This window comes from Metopolophium dirhodum, chromosome 4 (genome assembly GCF_019925205.1).
Source record: "Metopolophium dirhodum isolate CAU chromosome 4, ASM1992520v1, whole genome shotgun sequence".
Taxonomy (NCBI): Eukaryota; Metazoa; Arthropoda; class Insecta; order Hemiptera; family Aphididae; genus Metopolophium; species Metopolophium dirhodum.
Window position 1 is genome coordinate 35,336,632 of NC_083563.1, and position 12,486 is coordinate 35,349,117.

General features: G+C 27.6%; 1 protein-coding gene across 1 annotated transcript in view; it reads right to left on the reverse strand.

Moving 5' to 3' along the window:
- Positions 1–3,146: 3,146 nt before the first annotated feature.
- The window catches only part of LOC132943157 (nuclear migration protein nudC), a 31,869-nt gene continuing 22,529 nt past the window's right edge, over positions 3,147–12,486 (reverse strand). Inside the window, exons 5-7 of the mRNA XM_061012003.1 lie at positions 10,266–10,460; positions 3,406–3,608; positions 3,147–3,350 (exon numbers count right to left, since the gene is read on the reverse strand). Of these exons, the coding sequence (XP_060867986.1) occupies positions 3,299–3,350; positions 3,406–3,608; positions 10,266–10,460 (450 nt within the window). The 3' untranslated portion in view covers positions 3,147–3,298. The remainder of the gene's footprint in view (positions 3,351–3,405; positions 3,609–10,265; positions 10,461–12,486) is intronic.

The following is a 12,486-nucleotide window of genomic DNA, read 5'->3' on the forward strand; positions in this document are numbered from 1 at the left end:
TAATTTGTCAGTAGTTTTTCCCGTGGCATCAAATAACTATTGATTAAATCGAAAAATGACCTCTTTAAAGTACCAGCTTGATCCAATTTTCTAAACGATAAGGTACTATATGTTGAAATCGAAGCACTCCATCTGGTAAAAAAATTTCATATACAGGATATAAAAAAAAAAACACCATTGTAAAACCACTAGCTTCCTCACTCCGCTCAGAATCTAAAAAGTTCAAAATCTAATTATTGAATGAATTAAACACCTAAATTAACTAACAATTTTAATGTCAGTTATTTTTGAATTGCTTTATAATAAATATACAGTGTTGGTACAAGTAGGTACTGAAGTACAACTGCTATACTTATTCTTAAGCATCGACTACGGATACGGCCCTTATAGTTACTTTATAAGAGCTTAAATATATTTTGATTTTTCCTATAATGTACTTGAAAGTTTAGTTCCGTTTTTCTACGATTTTACGAACTTTATCCATAGGCATATAATATAGGTGCAAATAAAACATTGTAGTGTATTGATGTTGACTATAATATTTGGCGTAGGGGTTAAATTTTTAATTAAGGGCTGAGCTACACTCTATTTGCGCCAATATCGACGAGGCAAGAGCTTCAAAACTATTTTATTAGTTTTATACTGGTGTCTCAAAATTGTAATCGCGCACTAAATGTATAATAGATACATAACCTACATAAAAAGTACGTACATAAAATATATATATGATATATTTAACAGCATACCATACTAGTAATAACTATTAACTAATATTATAATGTAGATCATAACCTATCGGCTATTATGTACCTATATAATACCTACCTAAAACATTTTTGATTTCGGTAGGTACCCAATTGATTTCTCGCGAAATACACTTTTTCGTCGGTTTGTATAGATAATGATTTTTCCCTCTGTGCGCATAGCTGATACAATAATGCACAGTACGCTCGTAAATAATAAAAACAACAATTTCAGATTTCCGCTTTTTGATATTGTCATAAATTTTTCATGTATATATAGAGTGCTGAGTGACTCATAACTGAACACAACTCGATTGCAGGCACGCGATTGCATATAACAGAGGATAGGCCATTGATAAACCTGATAGGTACGTCCTACCTACGCACAGTACTTCCATAAACGGAATGAAAATATAATATTATATTATACAAACGGGTTTTTTATTATATTGTCGTGTTGACCGTTAACGTACTAATTAAATGTATATGTATTAGTGATCTATGTACACTATATAATAATATAAATGATAAACCCTAATGAAGTATACAAAATCAAATATATAGGCTCATTTTCAGATCACTATATAGAGTTGTAATGACGTATAGATCACTAACTTAATATACATATTGTATTACTGTACCTATACCTATGGTACCTACTCTTTCGTGAGTATCCGGCACGGACATAATATTATTATGGATAATAAGTAGCAGTAAACAATTTATTATTATCATCCCGTTTATAAACACGTTTCGTTATCGTTAGAATATAATTTCGTCTGTAGCTGTCAAAAACAAAAGTAGAATATTATTTTATTCAGCTCATCTTCGTGGGTATTTTTTTATTTTTATGATTTTATTGAATGTACAATTCCCCTGTAAAACAAATTAAAACACGTTTCGTTTTTTGAATAAAAAGACAATTCGCACGATCTTTAGGCGTCTACGGTTTACATTTTAAAGAATATCATAATCTTTATGGATATATTAGTCGTTGTTTGTGAACGGAATATCGGATTAGCGAAATGCTGCAAGAACCGACTATTACCATTGACAATAAATAATATATGGTATCTAATTGATAATCAATGCTATTAAATAGTAAAACGATATAAGTTTAACCTTGTGGAATGTCGAGATTTCGTTAAGTTAAGCGTTTAGGATATTTATCTCGATAATGAATACCTAATTTTACGCAATTTCCATATTTATCCGACTCGATACATCTACGTGCATATCTAATTTATTCACATAGCGCAGCGTTGGCTGTAATTCAAATTCGTAGATCACTTGGTCAATCATTTTACGCAATCATTGATAAATGTGTTCATTAGCGTTGATATAATTTGACCAAATAAATTCCTTCTATTATATAGAACACCGCAGCTGTGTAATTTCCAAACAAATTAAGCTTTTAGTCCCCAGAGTCGCGTCACATTGACATTAACCATGCCTGATCATGGGTAGGTACGTTTATTTCTTAAGCACAGAACTCAAGTCGTAGCCCGTATAGGTAGTGCATAGACACTTAAATACCATCACTATCGAACTGAAATTAGCCGTAAATTTCAATCGAAAGCCTCGTACACTCATAGCATTTACATATTACAACTTACAAGTAAAATTATAAAAGGCGTATAATTTTGTTTTTACTTTATTGATTAGTTTAGAATTTATAGTTTTTTTAAATAATATTTTATTTTTTTTTTTTGTAAAAACCATTCTTAGACAAATTACGTGCAGATAAACAAATTCCACAATTTTTTTGTTGTAGACGTTTCGTTTCTTGACTATAACAGATGCAAAATTGTATTAAAGCTAATCAAAATGTACAAAGCTAATGGAGAAAATAATTTTTCTTTTTGAAAATGTCAAGGTTATTGTGACATTTAATGTTTACAGTTGTTCACACTCTTTACTTCTCCATAAGGATTTGAGCAGTTCACATCAATGATCTTTTTTTATAAAGTTATATATTTTTATTAAGTTTATAATAACTTAAGTTTTCTCTATGGTTACAAAATTGTTTTGGACATTAATCAAATTCATCTGACAACTGCACATACTAGTTTAGATTTAGATTTTTTAAATGTTTCATTCAATAATTTACCACTATTGAAAATATTTTACATATTACAATCCAGATCATAATCGTACTTTCATTCTTGTATCGTTTAACTGATAAACTCAACTAAAATAAATAATATATACCTACAAAAAAAAATTCAATACGTACAGATAATTGATTAGACATTAATTTGGAATTATAATAATGTGCGCAGCTTATACTTAGCTAATACGATTTTTGCAGCACTTGGTGTCTGATAGAATATAACGTCCAATGATCTAATATAATGCAATCAGGTAGTACAATATTGTACAATTCAGTTAAAAACACAAAACTACAATCAAATTTACAATACTTTTATTTTAATCCAAAAACTTTTGAATTCATCTAAAGAAACTGTAAGTGATAACATTATTTTTATTATTTCAATTTTCATTTAATGCTTTTCTTTATATATTTATTTTTATTTTCTTGGTTTTGAGCTGGTTTAATTGAATTTACACTTGGAAAAGTCCATCTCGGGATGTTGTTCCATAAACCTGTAAAAATATTAACAGTTAAAACAACGAAAGTAAAAACATAAAATAAACTCACTTTTGAAGAACGTTCTGTTTTTTCTGCTCGTCTGACGTAGGTAATCCCATATTCTTTTGTTGCTGGTCGTACATCATTTTCTCCACCATGGACCTGGTTTCGCCTTCTAGATCGGAAAGTTTGGAAGGTTCTGGGTTGATCTTTTTGGTAGATATATCGGTATCTGAAATCACCAGTCTCGACCACCATTCCATTTTATTCACCTAAAACACATTGAAATTAAATGTTTGCAGTTTTAACACCCCCTCCCCCCCCAAAAAAAAAGTGGGCAGGTATAGATAATCGCTCTGCTTTAATGTAGGAGTCGAGTGTACTTCGTCATTGAGTAAGTCACTGTAATGGATGTGTTAAATTTGAATTTAATGATAGGTAACTAATAAATCATTGTATACGAAAAACGACCATGAGCGGAAACAGTCTGTCAGCCTATGATACTAATAGTATATTTATAATGCTAACTAATATATAGTAATTTATTTTACTATTAGTAATACGGAATAAACTATAAATAGACAATAGCTGAATAGGTTAAAAATAATCTAAATATTTTGAATATATCATAGGTAGCGTATTGTAAAATATAATAACACACGTATAATGTCCCCACGAATTTTGAATTACAACAAGATAATTAAAATAGTTTTTCATTTTGCACAGTTTAGTGATTTTGACAAATTACAGTAACAAATTATTGTAAATTTACGCTCATCTTTTTTTTTTTGATCCTCGTATAAATAATTTACGAGGGACCTTGTATTAAATTTTTAAACTTTTTGACTACAAACATTTTTTACCATCTACATTTATGGAAAAAAAATAAACCAAATCTAAAAATGTAAATAGTCTATAAATAGCTCATAAAGATCCATAAAAACCCGATTTAATAAAAACTTGGTTAAAGGTTAAAATAAAAATTCAGTTTTTCCTTAATTTCTGTTTTATTTTTCCTAATTATTATGAAAAGTACTGTGAATTGTTTTCTTTTGACACAAATAACCAACTAGATCTAATTCACTACCAGAAACCACCCTGAGAAAAAAAATGTTCTAACAAAATCTATAATACCTAAATAATTGATGATTTGATAAATTATAGATTTATAAATATAAATGTAATGCTATTTGTAGGTTTAAGATTATGTTAACGTGCAATGTTACATCATAACTATATACATATAATATGTCCACTGTTCAGTATATTTAGTACCTATATTTGGAAGTTGTTTATGTGCAATTACAATTTAAAAATAATATTTAGAATTTTGCTCAGATCGTTTTTGCAAATGATATGGTTCAAATATATATAATATATATTATAATAATACATCAACTATCGGTTGGCTTGTGCTAAAAAGAGACCTCCGAAACGAAGATCCAGTGCCTATATTACAGTCTGTGTACGATGTCCCGTACTATTTCTGATTCCAAAACAAAATCAAGGGTGATAATATCGTTTATGACTTTATAAATCGTTTAAATTAAAATGACTACGTGGGATACGTGTACAAAATTTTAATGACTGTTTTACTCTATAATATAGTTGTAATAAAATAAACCACGCACCAATTAAACTGGGTGAATTCGCAAGTCTTATTATAATACCAACTACAAAAGAAAACATGAGTATTATATATTTGTTATTTTTATTTGATTTGTTGTTATTAATATAATTTTATAATAGTCTAACATTTACATTGTATATAATATAATATTTTATAATTTTTTATTATAATAAAATAAATCTAGGTACTTTAGTAGAATTTATGTATGCTTAGATAAAGTTTCATAATATGCGACGCACGTGAATAGGAATTAATTTCAATAAAAGTATTACTTAATACTATTATTGTGTAATTAAATTATTATTAATTTATTTATTTGCATGGTTTCTTAACGAATTAGTCAAGTTTATCCAATTATTGAACATTTGATAACCATTTGATAACATTTGGTTATCAATATTTTCATAAATCACCGATTAATTTAAAGAAACTGATATTTAAATTTCCAAACGCATAGTATTATAAGCCCATGCGGTATGAAAATAAATTCAATTTTTTACAGAATAGAGATATATTTTCACGAAACGGACACGGAACTTGTTCAATAAATTTTACTCCCACAATCCAAAAAATGATAAGTATTACATTTTTAAAAATAGAAACAAGTTGTCAAGATAACTGAGAAAATATAGGTATCGATATTGTACATTTGCGATTATAAATGGAATAATTGATATTTTTTGAAATTATTTCACATAATAAATAAAATACTGAAATAATAATCAACTGGCATACATTGTACTAATTTTAGTACAATAAGTACCTTGGTAGGTTAATAATTATTAGAGTTTTAACAGAACCCCTTAAATTGAATTCGTTAAAACGTTTGACTTCTACTGAAGGTAACTATTCAGAACAATTTTTTTTCTTAATTGGCAAGTAGATAAAAAGATAGGGTATAATATAGTATATACTATCGGTGTCCTCAAATTGTATTAAATAAAATGTTAGAAAATAAAACTAAATTAAAGAAACAAATTGAAACAGGTAAATAAGTTCTAAAAAACACCAGATTTTACAACCAATAAATTCTTTGTTAAAATGTAATATATTTTAAAAATTTAAACTTGTTATTACTGCAATATTACGTCATTACGATTCATAAAAAAAATATACTTAAGTTTTAAATCATTATGACTAGATTAAGTACCATTTTAACATTAATTTTAAATTAATACATTTTATATACACATTTTATGTATAAATAGATAAAAAAATTATAGAAGTGTTAGAATATATTATAAAGAAAAAATATTCATAAAAAAATTACTAGCTTCGAAGATAAATAAACACTATATTAATAAAGCCATTTCGTTTTCTATAAAAAATAATACATTTATAAGCGTCCATTTTACTTCAGTATTGGTATAATAATATATTATGAAATATTATTTTAAATACAAAATTACGATCAAAAGTCGAGTACAATATACTACGTACGTTATACTAGTTATAAATTAATAAAAAGTTTTACTAAAAAAACGCTAACTTAGATATTTTGATCATTATAGTACAAAATTTGTACCAAAACTTTTTGGTACTTTTCCACAAAAGTCCTTTGATATCCTATTAATCCCAAAAAATTTAAATATGACTACAACACTGAATATAAGTTTTTTTATGGTTTATGATTAGATCACTTAAAGACGAGCGACGGCTGTGTTCCCGCATATTAGTGACAACGGAGAACAGCTGCTGTGCGAGAGCCATACATAAAGATATGGATAGGCCACGCCCGTGTTAAATATATTTGAGGCCGTGGTCCTGAAGGGGAAGGCAATAATTGAGGCTCTTTTATATTGATAGTCGATACTCGATATAAGTATACTTATTTGGCCTCAAATGGACCACTTGATTACCGCTGATAAGACCGCTATGTCCTATCCTTATCTTTTATTATATATGGCGAGCGCAGCCCCCCCCCCCCCTAGCTAGTAGCGCGGCAGTATAAATACTATGTGCGGTCCAACGTTTAGAGGCGGTAGATTGTGGCCACCTAAGCTGGCATTTTGCACACTATTTTACGTGTTTACGCTTGTGTGCAAAGACGCACATCACATGCATCAACTTAGGCAAAGGTGGTTATCGCCTCGTCGAGTGTCGAGCCTGTAGCGGTGGCGTTGCCGGGTGCAAAATTAACGGCAACCTTTTTGGGTTCAGTCAAATGCTCTCAAATTGTGCACCCTAACGGAGCCTTGATTCTAAGCAAATATACTAGTACATCGAAAGTAGTCTTCGGCTCTTTAAGAGTCATCCAACGTGTACACATTATTGTGTTAATAAACGATGTTACATGGGGGGACAAGTAATGTGCAAGCAATTCGGACCCCTTGTAGTGATGCCACAATGAAAAAAGAACGATTTAACTACAACGGCTATTATAACTTATAAGGTTACAGCTAGGTTACAGCGACGCGCAGCCATTCTCACGTTTTGTGCAAGTTCTGTGCAAAAAATTAAATATTCCAAATTTTTATTTATCTAAAGCATCTTATGTATAATATATAATTTATATTAAACATTTTAACGATAGGTATACGAATAAAATTCAAAACAGTATCAGTATAAAATATTAATATAATATAATATATAACATAAATAGTTTTTAATACTAAAAATAAAAAATAAAAAAATTTATTAAATTTTATTTGGATAAATTCAAAATATCCAATTTGTGAATCTGATTATACAATTTTAACAGTTTTGCCGGTAAAAACATTTATCTAAGTCAAGTAGTTTATTTTTTAGAATTTTTTTAAATATCAATATTTTTTGATTAAATTAATTTTGGAACATAATAAATTTTTTCAAAATTTAATTTTTGGAAATTTGCTGACATGAGTATATTTTTTAAATTATTTACTTATCATATAAATTTAACAATTTTTGTCATACGTTTATAAGTAACAAAATTTATTTTTTCATGTCTTCCTGTTACATCCTGTATATTACATACCTATAGATTTAAGTCATGACATAGACGGTCCTATTTTTTTTTAATAACTTTACCAATCAATTTTTCAGGTCAATAATTGTTCGATTCATATTTAAACTTTATACAAATATGGTGTTTAAAAATGTAATAGGTAGTTATTTAATTATTATTAAAATTTAATAAGATATATTAATTCGTATTTATTAGTTTTGTTCATCATTAAAGAGTAAATAAAAAATTAATTTGTCAAAAACATTACATTTAATATCCTTTTAAAAATTAAAAATTAAAATGTATAATATTAAGTTATATACGTAGGTAATACATTATTAATTACACAGTTTATAAGATCTAAGAAATTAACATTTTAAACCACTTGTTAGATGTTTTTTATATGATTCAGTGGCGTCAACTATTCTTTAACTGCAGCTAGAAACGTACGAATATATCAAATCAACCCAGGAATATATTGAGAAATACATTTTTGCTTAATACGAATTTGATTACTACAATATAATTGTATAAACTATAATAGAAATTTGTAATTAAATTTTACTGCAGAGATGTATAGAATGTTTAAACCTAAACTTTTTTAGAGGCGTAACCTATAATATAAAGATTATGGAATGCTGGTTCCAAGCTACTTAGAATATAAATTCCCCATTTAAATATAAAATAAAATATTATGAAGATCCCATTCAAATTTAAAGTCTTTGGAACTAAAAATTGGACATTTCTACCATAAAAATGATATATCCGATTATAAGAGATGTAGTGGGCTTAATATATTTAATTTCGTTAATAACTAGTGGTGAGTTACAATTTACATAAATATGGGTCGACTTTAAAGTGCCATCTCAGTTCAATACACAACCTATATATTGCACTGAAAGAAACGAAAATTTTTACCACATTAAATAAATGTATTCCTTTTATTACGATCAAAAGCGTATATTTTAAAAGACAATCAGCACCACAAATAGACAGTAATAATTATTATTCTACATGACCTTTTATTTTGGAAATTGATATATGAAAAATAAAAACGTTAGGCAACTAAAGCCTGGTGTGGGTAGGTACTCGGTTCGATGGATATTAGTGCAAAATAATGGTGTGTTTCGATGTTAAGAGGACGTGATACCTGAATGTGTTATCTCCGTCTTACAAATGCGTAACATAGCAAATTGTATGCTCAGCTGAACACGTGTAACTACGTTAGTTTAAACATTAGAGTGAATTGACCTCTTATAAAATCTAAAGGTAAGATTATTATCTAGACAAACTCAGGGTATTTTTATTTTAAAGCTAGTTATGAGTATTTTAAAATTGTTAATTGTTGGAACATCTTAAAATACTCATAACTCACTTTAAAATTAAAATATAATGAAAAGCCCATGGGATTGCCTAGATAATAATCTTACCTTTAAATTTTATAAGAGGTTAATTCACTCTAATTTTTAATTTAACGCAGCTACACGTGTTCTGCTGAACGTAAAGTTTGGTATGTTACGCACTTGTACGACGGAGACAACACATGCGGGTATCACACTATCACGTCCTCTCAATTTGAAAGTCATAATAAATTATCACAATCAAAAAACAATTATGAGCCAAACTTGATAAAGCAAGATAAAGCAAGATAAAGAAAATATTTAAGTGCAGACGTTCACAATAAATCAAAATGTAATTCAAAATCAAGTAAAATTTTTTTCAAAAAGTTTAAAAAAAGTGAAAAGTCTAATGTAGTACAATAAAAGTCTAACTATTAACTCCAAATATCGAATACTCTTCTACTTCTACTTAAAATATACAGGTACATATTATATTTTATTGTTATTATAAGATATTAAACAGAAAACACAATATTCATACACATTTAAAAAGTAATACAAATTAATTTATAATAACTATAAAAACTCAAAACAAAATAGTATGTAGGTATTTAAATATTTATCAAATAAAAAAAATGAGGATTAAAATTTTACACATTCCTGGGGGGAGGGTTAAGTTATTTAGGTTAATCTGAGCTAGGTAATGAATGTATTAGGGGTTACAATGGCGTTTTTTGTTACATCATGAAATAATTTTATAGTAAAAAAAATGCTTCAATTTTATACTTCAAGCGTGATTTCTGGTTTCTGTTAGCAAATTGGACCTAGTTGGTACTATGGGGGTCAAAAATAAAAATTCCCCGTACTTTTATAATAATCGTGGGATAAAAACGAAAAACGGGAATATCACACACTACAATAATGGATTAGAAATAAACAATTTCTAATTTTTTGGCTAGCAAGTCCGTTATAGGAAGCACTTTAATAATTCAATAAAAGTATAATAATAATATATTACTTATAATTCTTTTACCTTTTCAATATTAATAAGGAATGTTTTTCCGTCTTCAAGTAGCCACGTGGTTTCTTCAAGTTTAATTTCATGCTGTAATTCATCGTCCAATATGGGTGGCTGTCCCTTTATACCAACGAAAATGTGTTTCTTTTTCAAATTCACAATAACATCACGTGGTCTCAATTTGAATGCAGCTTTAGATGGAATTTTAAGCTGTGAGAAAAAAACACAACATTAAAGAGCTTATAATTATTTACGATATAATGTGCATAGATTTTATATACTCTAAAATATATGTATATACATGAGCCATGCAGAGTACTTCAAGGTTAATATATAAAACATATATATTATATTTATCATATAGGTGCCTATAATAAAAATGTATATTCGTCAATCGTCATCGTTATACGTAACACATGATCATTAATGAGCAGTGACTAATGGATTTTGATGGAAAACAAATTAGAATTTAATCTAAGTTAAATTCTTATTCGATTGCATTGTACAACATAATAGAACAATATCAATTAATGTCTTGAAATAGTAGGCTCCTAATACTAAGAAATTACAACTTTGACGTTGATTGTAAAAAATGTTAGCGCTTTTTGTAATAAATGTTATTGTTTTTTATTTTTGCGAGTCAAGACTCAAGATGAACATTTTCAATTACACGCATTGGATTTTAACCCTCAAATTTGAAGTACCTAACTTGACAAATGCCATTTTCTCTTGATTAAGAGCGGTCTTTGAATCAGCCGCATGTTATTATATATTAGACATTACCCCTTAGCAACGATGAAAAAAAAATAAAAACACAATATATATATAATATTATAAGATAGGTGCCGTTAGGTATTAAGTACGATTTAATTGGTTTCTAAAAAAGGAAATTAAAGGTATAAGACATATTATAGTTATTTATTAAAATTTTAATTCATATCTATCCTGTTAAAAATTGATTTAAAGTATTTTACAACGGCTTTTTATTTGATTGCATATAATATTTAATTTTTTAAGTATTAAGTTTATCAAGTAATCAATAACTATGATAATATACTCTACTTCTAAAAGTATTTATAGATAACCTAACTTAGAAAAATATAATATATTCATGCCTAAAATTATACACAATTCAAAAGACAACCTAACCTAACCTAATCTTACAAATACTTTTCAAGAGGAAAATCTATTAGATTTATTTTTTGAAAGCGGTATGATTTAGGAGCGGCCACAACACTAAATTATCCACAGTCTAGTATTCAGTCTTCAATTCTAGTACATATTTCAAGTAAGGTTTAATTATTAAAAATTATAATTATAAGCTATTGACTTACAAATGAACATTTCCCCCCCGATTTTAGATTCTGAGCGGAGCGATAAATGTATTGATTTTATAATGATGTTTGTTTTTTTTCATACCTGTTGATTCTTTTAGTAAACAACACCCATTATTTCAAAAAGTGTAGATTTTTTTGAAAATATTTTTTTACATAGTTTTAAGTCGCTTATAAAACAACGTTTTTTTAAATTATATTTTTAAATATTTTTTATCCTTATAATTTTTTAACTTTTTAACTTTTTTGAATGACAACATAGGGCCTTAATTTTATATTCCAAAGCAGAATATTTTTCTTAGTGCTTCGATACATAAAATCGAATTTGGGGTGAGTAGTTTATGAGTTATAAATATTCAAAGTTTTGGAGTGAAGTGGACAAACATTTCGCGGGGTAACCCCGTACCACTTCACTCCGCTCATCTAAACTTAAAATACTTATAACTCGTGAACTACTCGCCCCAAATTCGATTTTCATGTATCAAAATACTAAGAAAAATATTCTGTTTTGGTATATAAAATTAAAACCCTATGTTGTCATTCAAAATAGTAAAAAACTTAAAAAATTATAAGGATAAAAATAAAAACTTTTAAATAAAAACGTTGTTTTATAAGCAACTTGAAACTATGTAAAAAATATTTTCAAAAAAATTTACACTTTTTGAAATAATGAGTGTTGTTTGATAAAAGAATCACCCGGTATATATATTTTTTTAATTTTTGTGTCTATCATCACGGTTTGGGGTAGTAAAAACTGCTTCGATTTTCTTCAACAATATCTTGTTCGATGGGAATATGAATCTAGTTGGTGCATTCGGGAGGTCAAAACATAAAATGTTTAATAGTTTTCAAAAACGCCGTGAAAAACAACATAAAAATTAAGGAAAAACAGGAATTTTAAT